Genomic DNA, 16,306 nt, shown 5'->3' with positions numbered 1-16,306 from the left:
TACAACCTTGCAAAATCTGTCCTGAGCCCTGGCTCATGACAGGTGCCAAACACAAAGGGACCGATCTCATAGGAAAAGAGTAATAATAAAGCGATAGTGACATTATAAAAACAGATTATTAGCAATTATTGAGATCTCTTGAGTACTTTCAAGGCTAGTTCTAAACGACGTTCATGTATTAACTCTTAATCCTCACAATAACTTTATGAGGTAGGTGTAATTGTTACCTCCATTTTACAGACAAATAATCATAAAGAGAGGTTTAACTTGCCCAAGATCACACATCTGAAAACTGTCTTCAAAGGTAGTCCGATAAGAAATTTATATTTTTTAAAGTAATTCACAAAATTGCTTAAAAGATGTATCTTTCTAACAGATTTTTAAATTTATTCATCCAAAGAGATAGATACTAACACTTAATATGTACTATTGACCATTCTGTGTTCAAGGGATAACGTAACAAGTCAGGTATATCTCTGTCTTTAAGAAATGCATTATCTATTGAGAGTGACCAGGGACTATGAATATGAGAAGTGCCACATAGAATAGGCTGTTCTGGGAGCATGTGGGAGAGGTACCTAACCCAGCCTCAGGAAGACTTCTCGCAGGAGGTGACCGGACCTTAAGGGGTATGTGAAAAGGTGGAGGGCCAAGTGAGCGGGTTGAGGAAAGGAGATGTGATCTAGAATGCAAGTAGATTTAGGTGGCTAGAATAGTCTTCAAAGAGAGGAATGGTGAGTTTTGAGGTTCGGAGGTTACATAAAATTATGTTTCTTGAGATCACAAAGGATTTGGCATGATATAAACTTAGACTTTACGCAAAGGGGAAAAGGATTTTAGAAAGTAAATTTTGTTAGATTTCCCATTTAGAAAAGCTCACTGTGGCTGCAGTGCGGAGAGTGCACTGGGGAGTCAAAGGATCCAGGAAGGAGCTTTGCAGTGGTCCAGGCCTTAGTGGAAGCAATGGCTGTGGTGTTCAAGAAGTGAACTGATTTGACAGGACTGGGCTGAGATTAGATGTGACACGTAGAGGGAGGAGACAAACAACTTCTAGAATTTTGGCTTCGTCAGCTGGCAAAGAGAGAGGACAGAGGAGAAGCAGCAAGTCTGGGACTGGAGTGATGATGAGTTCAATTTTCTATGAGCTTTCTGGTTTCAGATTCAACATATATACCTTTGAGAGTTTATTATGTGTCAAGTTCAGAGCTAGGTGTTTTAACACAGTTTACCTAATTTAGGTCTCAAAATACTTTATTATGTGAGTATGATTGTACACATCTTATAGGTAAGAAAACCAAAGCTCTAACTGATTAAAAGATTAGGTCAATATCACATAGCAAGTAATTTCATGAATAATAGCTTAATATTATCATCATGATAGCCTCTCGATCACAGTAGTGGTAGAGAAAATCTGTCCTGAGTCTTGCACCACATCTCTGACTCATTCCCCCAGAATTAGACCTTGAGGTCTCTTTGTGTGACTTATATACTCCATGCTTTCACTATCACCTATCTCACCTATCTGCTTATGGCCGCCATGTCTGCAGCTCTAGCTCAGCTTTCTCTCCAGATTTCTATATTTATCACCTATAGGATACATCACTTCATAAAGGTATCTTGGATTTATTTTGTGCAAAACTAAACCCACTCCTCCTTTGGGATTTTTGTCCTTTAGGAAGGGTACTGCCATTCTTCTAGTGATTCAAGTTAGCGGTCAGGGAGTTATCTGGGCCTCTGCCTTTCCTGTTGCTCAAAATTAACTCATCATGCTGATTCTACCGCCTTCATAAAATTTAAATCTGTTCCATTTTTCATTCTGTCTTCAAATGATTTATTTCCCATTTTGATCACTGCAAAGGCCTCCCCATTGGTCTCCTTGCTTCTCCTTTTCCTCCACCAATCATCCCCCACGATGCAATGAAAGCAATCCTACTGAAGTGGACCTGTGATCATGTTTCTCCCACATCTGAATTTCTGCAATGGCTCACCATGTGCCTGGCTCTCAGTCCTCACCTTTGCTGTGTCCCGTTTTACCCTTGGCTCCACCCAGTACAAAACATTTGTATTCTCTCAGCTTGGGGGCACTGAGCTCCTCCAGAGCAGTGACTGTTTCTTTGTTCCATGTGTTCCCAGCATCTAGCACAATGCCTTGTTAAGTCAAAGAATGGAGTGCCAATTGACATATGTGATTTATGAAAGCTGAATTTTCAGAGAAGCTTGAGAAATCCTATATTAACCTTTATCTTCATCAACATTTCCTTTGTGGAAAGTTTTGCTTTAGAAGTATATTCTGATTCCCTAATTAAGGACTGACAGGGAGCAGCATATGGGGTGCTTTGTCTAAAAGACTAATTGAGGTTTGTTGTTTTAGGATACGAAAGGGTGGTAATTAACTAGAGAGAATTTTGTAACAGTTTGGTTTTATGATATTTGTAGGCTGTCATCCTTTGGGAGAAGAGTTATACAAGGTTATACCCTTATTTTAAAATGTAAGAAGAAAATTAAAATAATGTGAAAAAATATGAAAATGACTGCAATGATAATTTTTATGAAAACTTAGAAGGAATTAGATTCTGCCAGAAATTATTATCTTAAACCGGGCTGCTTATTCTAAATAGATCATACTGGTTTCTTGTCATTGACATCACAATTTTTAACAACCTAGAATCAACAGAAGGCTCAGTTGGGGCACATAGCAGGCTGTTCTGCTCTTGCTGAATCTGATGAGTTTTCCAATTTTCTTGATGGTTTCTGAATCAAAGAAGGCAATGCACATCTTATATTAAGGAAAACAAGTATTAGACAGTCAATAAGAAGATATTGAGACATCTCTGAACAATACTATTGAGCAAGGACTGCTTAGACTCTGCAGGGTATTACATTTTTATGTTATAAGGCTGCTAGGTATCTCCAAAAGAGAGGCACATTGAATTTAGTTATTTATACAGTCTTTTAAAAAGAAACCGTCTCAAAATTTAACAAGGGATGAAATGTACACTAGAAAATGGAATATGAAATGATTTTATTTTTATCTTCCTTCTAAATATTTTTCACATCTCTGTGGAAAACCTATAATTTCAGGTAGAAGGGGGATTGCAAAGCAGAGAGTCACAGTCTATACTTACTTTTTGTGATAACGATTACTTATACAGATTAGGACATTTATATTCATAATACAGTAACACTGAAAACACTGGTAATGCATTTTCCTGGTGTGCAATATAAAGATTGTGTCTACATGAGCCAAAAAAAAAAAAAAAAAAAAAAGAGAGAGAGAGAAGGAAAAGAAGAAAGGCAGAAGAAAAGTGGTTGTAAGTAAATAACACTTGTAACTTTATACTTTCTGATATGGCTTGACTGTGTCCCCACCCAAATCTCACCTTGTATTGTAGTTCCAACAATCCCCACATATCATGGGAGGAACCCAGTGGCAGGTAATTGAATTATGGGGGTGTGTTTTTCCCATGCTGTTCTCATGATGGTGAATAAGTCTCATGAGATCTGATCGTTTTATAAAGGGCAGTTCCCCTGCACATACTCTCTTGCCTGCCACCATGTAAGACATGCCTTTACTCCTTTTTTGTCTTCTACCATGATTGTGAGGCCTCCCCAGCCATGAGGAACTGTGAGTTCATTAAGCCTCTTTCCTTTATAAATTACCCAGTCTCTGGTTATTTCTTCATAGCAGTGTGAAAATGGACTAATATACTTTCTCATTCAATATTTTTCAACATTCAGAATGTATAACTCAGTTAAAAGCAATCAAATGCCAAATGAAATTAGATATACTAATAAAAAGATAGAAAAAAAAGGTTACAGTGATGAAATATTTAGACACAGAAAACACTTTTTTCAGAGACTAATTTGTTATTTAGCCTAAGATTTTCTTTTAAGATTTTCTTCTTAGCTGTAAGATTGAAAAAAAAAATCAACAACTTTCTTAAAATCCTACATTTAAGACAATTCTCCATCGTTTCTTTCTGGAAGTCACAATAGCATGTCAAGGACCTATATAAAATGGAAAGCGTTGGTCCTTTAGGAGGTCTCTTTTTTTCGGATTGTTCAATGAGAGGACGAAATGAGGAACAACATGTAGGACTCTCATAGGTCAAAAAGTTGTTCATGACATGATTTATCATTTAAAAAATCTTCGTTCCTAACAAATTCTGATTTAGTTTGTAAGTCATGGAAACATTAGAGAAGGAGTTGCCTGAAACCTCACTGAAGTCCTAAGCTGTCACTAACCAAGCTCTGCCTTTGGGCAAGTCTCTGACTCTTCATTGACAAAGAAAAGAGGACTGGATTCTGTTTGCAATAGTACCTTTCACCTCAAAAATCTATGTTTCTGGTCACTGAAACCAAAGATTTAGTCTGTAGGAAATTTGGTAACATCTCTAGATCTGGAGTTTCTGTAAATTTAATTCTGGATTTGGTCTCCATTCTAAGGAATATTTCTCACAGAGTTCCAAGTGCTTAGATGGACCTCTCTGCTGAGATAAAAATACAGACAGAACCAGAGTATATCCTCATAAAGTAAAGCTAGGAAGATTTGGGGTACCACAGTGTTCCTTAATATGCCAGTTCCTAGACAACAAATCACATTTTTGAAAATACAAGGACACATTCCAAATCTACTTTTCTGAGACTATTTTTTTCTTTAAGAAGCTGATGTTCTTAAGACTTAGGGCCATTTCCCAAGCACTCTCTGGGAAAAAACGAGATTTCTTCACTGGTAGATCATTTTGATTTTATAAAAATAGTAGACAGCTCTAAATAATACATTTCCTGGTTCCACTAAAAATCTCTAAAAGCTATGGAAAAATAGATTATGACTACAAAGAAAAAGAGAATTTGAAAATCTCTCTTTGTAAAGGCTCCAAAGAGCATGAAAATGAATAAAAATCATAGGATCTAAAGCTGGTAAACACATTTCTTCCAAATAGAAATTAAACGTATAATTAATTATTTATGAAAATATTGTTGGCATGTACACATGTTCTAGTTTTGTGGTCATTCAGTTAAAAAAATTTTCCCTTGAAAGTTATACTGTGGAAGTACCATATTGGTTACTGGTTTCTTCTCCTTGAAACTTATTTGAATTGTTTATGATTGATTACATCTCATAATATCCCCTATTATTCTTGCCTCTGTAGCAGACGTACATCATACTCATGTAATTAGTATGTATTTAATTAAAATACTGCGATAGCCTATTTACCAACAGTAGGAATTACTGAAAAGTTAGGAAAAGGAAGGTCTTTTTGAAAATTCCTTTGGTAGAATACATATTCAAATAAATGTAAAAAGTCTTCTGTAATAAGGAAGGTTGAAATAATAGAAATGGGCTTTTAGCAATTTACTGTAGTGTCTTACACAGATCATTACACTAGGACCATTACATAATAAAGTAGAATTTGGAAAATCTAATCAGAGACAAAAATCGGAAATGACTGGACTCTCCGAGTCATAAAATCATGCTGCATTTCAGGTAAGTGGATTCTACATTTCCACCATTCTTGGCTGAAGTACTGACCCATAATTGAGAAAGGTTATAGAATTATGAGGACAAACAGGAAGTACAGTAAAAGGTTATTTTCTTCCTTCTTAAATTTGGAAAAAACGAATCAATTCAGCTAAGATCAAAAGGTTGTTTCCGACCACATCACCTATAAAAATAAAATTCTAATGACAAACTCCATATTTTTCCCCCTCGGGTAAGTTTCAGAAAGCAATCTAAAGCAAAACTCATTATTATTTAAAAGCATTTGAAAAGCAAGGAGGGAAAAATAAATGAAAACAAAAACACCGAGAAGCATCCTGTTTCCTAGTAAACCTCAAATGAGATGCTTCCTGATAGCAGTTCTCTTTTTGGGAAACTGAACTAGTTTGGTAGCTAGCATATGCCTAAATGATACCATACCCAGGAGGCATTTGGGCTTCAAACTGCTTCAAGGTGATTTTTATTTTTTAATAGCATCATGTCAGGGAAAAGAAACAAAACAAAACAAAACCCAAGACTCCAATCTTACATTTAGGTCATTAGCTTGAGCTAAGTCACCTCTCATTTAAGTGTCGCTACTTTTTTCCCTACATATGAGCTCTGTGGGGATTTGGTTATTTAATGTTGCCTGCTGTTCATGTTTTGCTTCCATTTTCTTCTGTTAAGTACATTACGTGGTGTAAGTGTTGGAGGGAAGAATCGCAGTGCCCTTGGTATCATCTTTGGAGCACGTGTAACTCCAGCATTACAGTGTACTTCCATTATGTAGTAAATAATAATTATTTTGAACTTGGATGAAAATAACATAAAACATTACCCTGAAATACCTTATAAAAAAGAAAAAAATCTTCATATGCTAGAAAACAGCAAGGGACTACACACTTTCAAGGTACTTGTGAAATGTTTCTGGTAATAGGCTAAATATGTCAATCTTTAAAATTTGATTTTAAGCTACTGCTTTAAATATTTTTAAGAAATATAATGGCAGTATGGTACATTTTTAACATCAAGACAAAAATCCTGTGGAAAATATTTATATTTCCAAACAACTGGGAGTCAATCCACATTCTTTTGCTAATAGGAAACAATAAAAATACTACTCTTGTGATAGAGTAGCAGGCATAATTAAATGTGCTTTGATCTCATTTTGTAGAACTGTGGTATGAAGACTCCTTTGAAAATTAGACTTCCACAATAGAGCTTAATGGGTAAAAGCATGCATTTTGGAGTAAGCAGGGGGCCTGAACTTTTGTGTTATCACTAACCAGCTATGTAACCATAGGCAAGCCACTTGCACTCTCTAAGCCTCAGTTATCTTATCTAGAAATGGGAGTAATAATGGTTACCTACATCAGAGAAAACGTTTGAAAATTAAATGAGCTAATACTATAAAAATACTTGGCTCATAGTATGACCAGAAAATGTAAGCTATTATTACCATTGATTAAACACCTATGTACCAGATACTTTACATATATTATCTCTAATTCTTTCCAATTCCAGAGCTGGGTATTTTGAACCTCAGTATACCTCAGTATACTCAGTATACCCAGCTTTCAGTATCTCAGAAAGCTTTAACAACTTGCCTAAGATTATACAGCTAGTGAATTGTGGATCTGGGATTTGAACCCAGATCTTTCTAGCTAGAAAGCAGTGGCTCTTCACTGGGGGTGATTTTTCCCTCTATCTTATGTTGATGACTGGACAACATCTGGGACATTTTTGGTTATCACAGCTTGGGAGGGTTTTACTGGCATCTGCTTCTTAGTGGCTGAGTATGCTGCTAAATGTGCTGCAAAGCATGTAACATATTTATCTGCAAAGAATTATCTGGCCCCAAATGTTAATAGTGCTAAAATCGAGAGATCTTGTTCTAAAGCCTGACTGGTCTTTTCAATATAATCTGCTGCCTCATTAGAATACAGTGATTCACAGTGTTAATATTTTGCTGTCACTTGATACTGAAGTAAATAAAGTTGCTCTTGAAAATGATGTATACCAAAAAAGTAATATACACCTTCTGATAGCACAACTGCATTGCTTTGGGGAATTCCTCCCCCACTCGAGGTAATTATGGGGAAACTGCCAGTTACAGTGCTCCGACTACCTCTGAAGGCACAGACTGGCATATAAACCTCGCTGGGGCAATCACAGTATCCATTTCCCTGGCATGGTTTTGTTTTGGTGTTGGGCAAGGTCCTAACAAAGCCAGCCAGAGTCTCCTCTGGGATTGATTGGTGTATGAATTTGCACAGAAAGAAGGTCTCATTTTGCTGGGGTTGCAAAGCTGGAATACTGAGCCCTGGAGTGTAAAGAAGCAGGCAGTGAAGAACTTAGCAGTGGGAGAGAATGAAGTCAATGCACCTAGCAAGCACTAAAAATCCTGCATGAACCTCTGGATTGAGCAATGCTGGACCACCTTCTTGGTTTCATGATGAAAAAGTTTCCTAATTTTTGCTTATGTTACTTTGGGTTAGGTTTCTTTCATTTATAATCAAAAGAACCCTGAAAAATAGATTCTGCATGCTATGCTTTCTTGGCATATATATGTATCAAACAATAACTGTATTTTCACACAGTAGTGTTTCCATTAAAAAAAAAAAAAAGTAGAAGGCACAGAATCCACCCTTAATGAGTCTACATTCTGTTAAAAATACTAGAATTTTATCTCTTTACCTACATAGTGGGTTCTTTTAGAGTGAAAACTGCATTTTCTTTTTCTCCTTTTTTTTTTTTTTTTTTTTTTTTTAAGATACGGGACTTCACTCTATCACCAGGCTGGAGTACAGTGGCACATCATGGCTCACTGTCACCTAGAGCTCCTAGGCTCAAGCCTTCTGAGTAGCTATGACTGTAGGTGTGCGCCACCACACCCAGCTAATTTTTTCTATATTTTTAGAGACAGGGTCTTGCTATGTTCCCCGCACTGGTCTGGAACTCCTGGGAAGTGATCTTCCCACCTCAGCCTACCAAAGCATTGATTATATGTGTGAGCTACTATACTTGGCCTACTGAGAACTGGATTTTCTAATTACCCATCCCCACCCACATGCACATTTGGTCTAATGACTGGCACATGCTTAGTAAGTAATTGCTGAATGGCTAGGCAGATGGCACCTGCTATTATATTTTGTTAGGTCTTTTATGGACTAGTTCTGTGTACTCTTTTTTTCTCATTTCCTTTCCCTAAAGTATAATACCACTGACCTTTGGGAAACTCATTATATTATTCACTAAAACAGATTCTGCAGACTCAGAATTGCTCATTGTAATAAAATATACAACAGTCTGCAGAACGGAGAAACTCATAAAAACAATCTGAAATTTCTTAAACTAATTTAAAATCATAAAGCATGGTAATATTCCATTTGATCTGTATGAATAGCTTTGTTAAACTCACTAAATTGTAGCAAAAATATAAAATATTCTCACAGAACCTAGTCAAATTTGTATTGTCTATCACATTTTCATTTAAAGTAGGCCTTGCTTGGAAAAAGTCAAACATAATACTATATTTTGATCAAATAAATGAGAAATGCAGGACAGATAGGGAATAGCCAGTATTTGGAGAGAGCAGCTGGGAAGTTTTTGATTAAGCTATTTCTGCTTCCAAACAAAATCCTGGTTACAGGATCTGTCACAGTTATGCTGACTTCCAATATGTGAAGCTAAACAGAATTTCAACTCTCTTTACTGCAGCAGCCAAAAATATTCGCAAGATACATAAAAGATTTTAGCTCTGACTATTTTCCTGTAGTCTTGGATTGATGTGAGGACCTCAAGGTTTGGGATTTTTTTTTTTTTTTTTTTTTTTTTACCCCCCAGGCCTCCATCCTCTTTTTTCTCCCTTTCCCAGATTCTTGCTTGGATATTCTTTGGTAATGCACGTCAAGACCATGACAATACAACAGCTTAAACCCTACCTGGTGGAAAAACAACCAAGCTCTGGGTGGAGGAAGTTCAGCCTTGTGCTGTGAGCATTGGCAACCCTAAACCAATGAGAAGGAGCTTAATGTTGGAACTCTATTCCTGGCTGCAGCATCTTCTCCCAGTTCCAGATAGAGTCTCTGTGGCCAAATGAGGTTTAATAGGCAAAAATCACTCTCTAAATGGTCATCTTGGACACAGATCACCAATATACATGGCCAGAATGGCTGGGCAAACTTTTGGGCAAGATCCAGGAAAGGAAGCGGGGACAACAAGGTTTGGACTACTTTAGGCTACAGTTATTAAGAACAATTTACATGGTGGTCTATGTTGAAAACTACACGTTTGGGCAAAAGCTGCTTTCCTAAAAAATCTGTCTTGTGGTCTGGCATCTTCATTTGTCCTTCTGTTTTGTGGACATCCTATCTAATTCTTGGCACCTCTGCAGAGATTCAGGAAAGTCCTAAACATCAGAAAAGAATATTATGAATCATTCCTTATTCCATTTGCTGAGAAAAATATAACAACGATTTCTTCAGACATTATAAAATCATAGCATGTTACTGTTAAAGTGGACATTAAAAATCATGTAACCCCTTTCTTGTATTTATTGAAAGTGAGGCACTTTTAAAGTTAAGTGTCTTTCATGGTTGAGTTATAGTTCACATAACGGTGACCGTGGTTACTAAATGGGTGATGCCATAATCTGGGGGACAGGGGCCGGGCGCGGTGGCTCACGCCTGTAATCCCAGCACTTTGGGAGGCCAAGGTGGACGGATCATGAGATCAAGAGATCGAGACCCTCCTGGCCAACATGGTGAAACCCTGTCTCTACCAAGAACACACACAAAAATTAGCCGGGCGTGGTGGCGGGCGCCTGTAGTCCCAGCTACTGGGGAGGCTGAGGCAGGAGAATGGCGTGAACCCGGGAGGCGGAGCTTGCAGTGAGCCGAGATCGCGCCACTGCACTCCAGCCTGGGCGGCAGAGCGAGACTCCGTCTCAAAAAAAAAAAAAAAGAAAAGAAAAATCTGGGGGGCAGGAAAAATCATGGAACTGCTCTTTATATTTATTTGTATCCTCCTGTTATAAGAATGTTTATGAATGCCTAATAATGATTATGACCTTTATGACCATAAACAATTACTTTTATGAATACATTTTGCAATATATATATTTAAATCAACACCCCAATTCTTATTCTCTTCTCTTGCTTTTTTCCCCCATAGCAGTGATTGTCATGTTATATACTATGTCTCTTATTGATTTTGTTTATAGTCTGTCTTCCTCCCATTAGAAAGTAAGCTCCATGAGGGCAAGAAACCACTGGCCCTATATGAGGAGCTACGTGGACTGTAAACAAAACCACCATGAAAGATACAATTATTCCTCTTCTCCTTGCCCATGGCCTATTCTAGAAGTTTATTGGAATTATTTTCTAAGAGCATTAATAAGTCACCACTATGAGATTTTAAGGAAATATGTCACTTCTCTATGCCTCGGTTTCATGACCAATAAAGGGATTGGCCTAGATAATCTTTACAGTCCCTTCCAAATACAGTATTGTTCTCTGGTGAAAGCTTAGTTCCTAGAATGGAGAAGATATTCACTAAATAGTTTTAAATGAACATATTAGTACAGTAGTACTTGTGTGTAATCTGCAAATAAATAAACATATGCCATGTATGGATGCTCAATAACTTCTTACTGATAGCAGTATATTAGTAAAGTTTGGGGCCCTCTGAATTAGAAATTTAAAAATTTTTAAGTCTTCTGGGAACTGGTTAAGACAATAACTAAACAGAATACCAGTTAGGGAGGTTACTTGAGGTGCAGCCTCTTCTGTGCAGTGAAGACTGTAACTCATCTGTAGGAGGACTTTTTATTCTGGGCATTTGCTTGAATGGCCTATTTTAGTTGTGTTAAAATAGGACAAGCAGGCAAGCATTATCTTGAGTTTAGGGCAGAAGAGGAACTATGGTGACTGAAACCAGGGCTTTTACTACCTAAGGTAACTGATTAAAAACAAAACAAAAAACAAACAAAATCCCAAAACATGGGTTCCTTTTGAAAGTGAAGGAACAAATTTATGCCTCTGGAATTCAGTTTTACGAAAAACTGGAAAAGCAGTCAGGAACAGCCCCAAACAAAGTCCAGTGGCTTTGAAGAGCAAAGGGAAGAGCAAAGGGGTTCTTCAAATAAGATTCCCTGATGAATAGTAGACTGTAGGCAAATGACCTAGATCTAAAAAGTCTAAGTATTGGGGGCGTGGAGCAAAGGTTGCTGGTTACGGTGCACTTTGTCCTTAAGGGCAAATGCTCGGCAGGGCCCAGCCACACTGGCTTTGCAGTCTGATGTTGTGCTTTGGAGAACAACGACTGAGCAGTGTGTTTGGCCTCAAGCCTGCTGCTATGTTGGCTTCTGGACTTAGCATTTTCCACAGAGTCAGTAGACACCCACAGTACTAAGGAGTCAGTTTCAGAAACAGTACTATATGGCAGGGAGAAACACTAGCCATTGCCAGCCAACCAAAATCCAATCTTATCTATGCCTGACATTAGAAAAGGATAACTTTTCTCTGTAATTAAGTCCTTAAAGATACTTGGACAATTTGAGATTGGGACGGTGTGAGGTGTGGAGGTGTGTGTGGGTTGCTTCAGTTGTGTTAAAACTGGCAAATGAGATGTGGCGATAGTGTTTAGGGATTATCTATAGTTACATAGTCTTTGTTTTCACCTATGAACATTCAGAATCACATGAGAGGTGATTTCTCATTACCGTTGTATCAGAAACCATCATACACAGGTGAGTAGACAAAGCCTGAATTTCGAGATGAGAAAGTGGGAACTTAAAATATAATGTCAGCTCTGACAGTACACTTACGTGCATTGTCAGAGTACCTGTATCTTTTGAATACTATCTCTATCGCTCTGGATAGGTCACAGGGGTTAAATGTGTGAATTCTCCTGTTCTATAATATTATAGTATCGACCACCAAGGTAGTTTTATAGATAAAATAGAAACAAAACAATTTGCAATTTGCAATTTGCAATAGGGGTCATGTATCTCAAAAGAACCGTACTAGATGGCATATATTGACAATGCATTGCCTGAAAGCATTCACTTTTTTCCCTCTAAGTCATATCTAGTCTAAATTAATTTGCTCTTTACAGTGGTGCATTGAAATGTCCTAAGAAGAAATGAAAAGTAAACATTACTCTTTCTTTTGTCTTACTTGTAGGTCAAGGCTATTGCATAAACACAGTCAAACGTCATTAGAATGAGCGTGGAAATCTCAGATGTAACATGTGGATCAGGCACTCATATGACACAGCCTGGCGGCTGTCCCTGAGGACACCAAATATATCTCAGAGTGAAAGGTTACTCAGCTTCTCAAACTCAGCCATAGACCATGAGCAGCTCTCAGGAAGATAAAGGCCAATCTGAGTGAGGACAAAAGGCATATTTCCCCCTCAAGCTAATGTGTTTACATTCACAAAATGGCAGTTTAACTATTGGTAGCACTTACATCTTGGTTAGACATTTCCCAATAAGGTCTCTCTCCATAGGACATGACCTCCCACATGACAATGCCATAGCTCCATGCATCACTTGCTGAGGAGAATTTTCTGTAGGCAATGGCTTCTGGGGCTGTCCACCTGATGGGGATTTTTCCACCCTGGAAAACAAATTGGAGATTTCTTACTGGCTTATCATTGCATTAAAAACAAGATGGTATTCCAATTAAATATTTTTTATTAGAAAGATCTAAATACTTCATAATAGCACTGGCATTTTAAATTAAAACCAAAAGAAAGCCAGAATAATGTTGAAATGTCAGAAATATTTCCTATAATTATTCAGGAAAAATAGCTTTAATGGGAAATAAGTCACACTTCAGAAATATTTTATTTCATTTATTAGAGAAATTTATTTTTACTTTAGATTCACACAATTAACCCCTCTATAATGCCATTTGAAGAAAGTTCCAGATTATAGGACATTAAAACTAAATATTCAACACTCATTAAACATTGTATTGCATTTATAAATAATAATGAGAATAATCTCTAACTTAATTGAAGACAAGTGCTTAAAAAAAGAAGGAAACATTCTCTACCAATTCAATACTTATCAGAATTTTATTTCGTTCCCTTTCTTTCCTTTACATCTGCTATGATTACATTTATTTTATATGAAAACATTCTTAACTAGTATATAAGCGCACCTTGAAAAGATCATCTTTCTTTCAAAAACTTTAATATAGCTTATATTTTTATTCTTCAACTTAACATTTTAACATATTAAAGGAATTAAATTGCATGAATTTAATCTAAAGGTTCAAGAATTAAAGCCTGCCATTGTGTTACACTTAAATTTTATTAACATTTATTACATTTTGTATCTTGAAACACTCTATAAATCCCCTTTTACTGTAATGACAAGAATAAAACAAATCATCCTTTTGATTTACTATCTTTAAAATTCGTGCAGCTCCAAACTGCGAGTTGAGGGGACGAAAGCAGCCCTAGCGCCACTAGATGGCGGAAGAGAACAATGAGCAGCTCCCAGATTACTGTCTTAAACCGTGGAGATGGCTTAGGGTCACAACAAAAATTATTTTTGACTATCAGAGCCCACCACAAAGGGATTGTTTCAACATTGTCCATGATCATGATCACATAATCTCATCACCCACTGTGTGCAAAGCCTGGTGCAAGTAGGGGTGGAAAGAAAGAAAAGTGTGTTCTCCGGCCCTTAAGGAATTTAGGTTAAGTATCTTTAAAGGTGAAACTGAGTGATCTAAACATTCCTTATTTAGTAATATTTAGTAAACACTACTTACTCAGAAAAAAAGGGATTAATCTAAAATGGGAACAATTTAGGTTTCACAAGGCACAGGACAGCACTAATGGAACCCTCATTTCAAAGACTAGTAACATGGAATTGTTAGAAGAAACCTTGGGGAAAACACCTTGAATCCAATCCCCTGATTTTACAAGTGAGCAAACTGAGCCCAGGGCTTAGAAATTTCAAGGTTTAGAAATTTCTCACAGTATTATTAGGTACCTTATGTATACTAATGCTATCATATGATGTAAAGGTGTAATACTTAAGCACAGGGATTCTGTAACCACATATCAAAGCAGCCGAATAGAAGGAAGCCTGAAGCCTGAGGTTTTCATGCGTTGGGGCAAAGGTTAAAGGCAGCACCAAATTAAGACTAGGAAATTAAATGTACAAAGTTGGTGACAGTAGCTTAAGAGTGTTGGGGGGCAGGGAGGTGCAAGGGGAGAAAATTCATTCTTGAACCCAAAGTAGGGTAGCCAGATAAAATAAGGGACTCGTGGTTAAATTTGTATTTCAGATAAATAACAAATAATTTTTCATTATAAGTATGTTCCACATGGGAATTTTTTGGTATAAGTACATCCCAAATATTATATGAGACATGTTTATACTTAAAAAAAACCCCAAATCATTGTTTATCTGCAATTCAAACCTAACTGCGCACTCTCTATTTTTATTTGCTAAATCTATCTACCCTAATCCAAAGCACTAAAAAAATTCAGGAATGAGAACACTGCAAATGATCCAACCGAACTCATGTTCTAAAAACCGGGTGTGATCTTCACAAGGGGGTAAGGATACCTCTACTTGTATTTGTGCACCAATACTACAGTATTCTTGTTTTATTTTATGTTTTTGACTAAAGTGCCTCAGTCTTGTGGCTCTGCATATTGAAACTATTTGAGTAAGATTCAGGTTTGTTTCCAATATGGAAGCCACATTTCCAGAAAATAAAGACCAAATTTCTCAATTTGACTCGAGAACGTATACGAGGGCAGCAGTCCCATCTGGCATTTCTCATGCTGGATCTTTTTCTTTGTTCCAGAAAACAATATGTAAAAGTGTGAATTGCTAGCCTGTCTGGCTGTTTCTTTGCTACATCTTTGTGGGTTCTATTAAGATAGGCCAAAAAGCAAGTTAATGGTTATTTTATGTTAATTCACTCATTCACTTATAAATGATATTTCATATAAATTATTCACATATAAATTTATATTTTGAATAATTTGATATCACATATAAATGAAAACTTTATCACTTTCCTTCATAAGACTTTTTTCTTCAAGGGGAAGATATTACAGAGTATTTGATTAATGGCATTGCTCCCTGTTATGAACTGAATTCTGTTTCCCTAAAATTCATACATTGAAGCCGAAACCCCCACTGCAACTATATTTTGAGATAAGGTCTTAAAGAAGTAATTAAGGTCAAATAAATTTATAAGGGTATGGCCCTCATCTAATATAACTGTGTCCTTTCCTTATAAGAAGATGAAAAGGTATCAGAGGCATGCAGGCATAGAGAAAAGGCCATTTGAGGCCATCCTCAAGAAGAAGCCATCTGTAAGCCAAAGAGTGGGGCCTTTGGAGAAGCCAAGCTTGTCAGCACCTTGATCTTGGACTTCCAGTCTCTAGAACTGTGAGAAATAAATTCCTATTGTTTAAGCCACCCGGTCTGTGGTGTTTTGTTATGGCAGCCCTAGCAGACTAATACTCTACCACTATAAAAACACTTTTATTTTTCAAAATACTTTATTAAAATGAACAACATTACAAAATGGACAGTGCATCTTTATTTAAAATTTTATTTCAACTGTTGCCTTTTAAAAATTTATTTATTTATTTATTTATTTTTGAGATGGAGTTTCACTGTTGTTGCCCAGGCTGGAGTGCAATGGCACGATCTTGGCCCACAGCAACCTCTGCCTCCCAGGTTCAAGAAATTCTCCTGCCTCAGCCTCCCGAGTAGCTGGGATGACAGGCACCTGCCACCATGCCCAGATCATTGTTTTGTATTTTTAGTAGAGACAG

The 16,306-nt window shown here is 36.9% G+C and overlaps 1 protein-coding gene across 3 annotated transcripts in view; it reads right to left on the bottom strand.

Moving 5' to 3' along the window:
- The window catches only part of EPHA6 (EPH receptor A6), a 954,858-nt gene that overhangs the window by 16,211 nt on the left and 922,341 nt on the right, over positions 1 to 16,306 (bottom strand). For all 3 annotated transcript variants that reach the window (XM_007986130.3, XM_073009668.1, XM_073009669.1), the window contains one exon: positions 12,955 to 13,104. In XM_007986130.3, coding sequence (XP_007984321.1) covers positions 12,955 to 13,104 — 150 coding nt within the window. The remainder of the gene's footprint in view (positions 1 to 12,954; positions 13,105 to 16,306) is intronic.

The sequence above is a fragment of the Chlorocebus sabaeus genome, chromosome 22 (assembly GCF_047675955.1).
Source record: "Chlorocebus sabaeus isolate Y175 chromosome 22, mChlSab1.0.hap1, whole genome shotgun sequence".
Lineage (NCBI taxonomy): Eukaryota > Metazoa > Chordata > Mammalia > Primates > Cercopithecidae > Chlorocebus > Chlorocebus sabaeus.
Note: the sequence above shows the minus strand (reverse complement) of the source record. Positions and strands in the feature narration are given on the sequence as shown.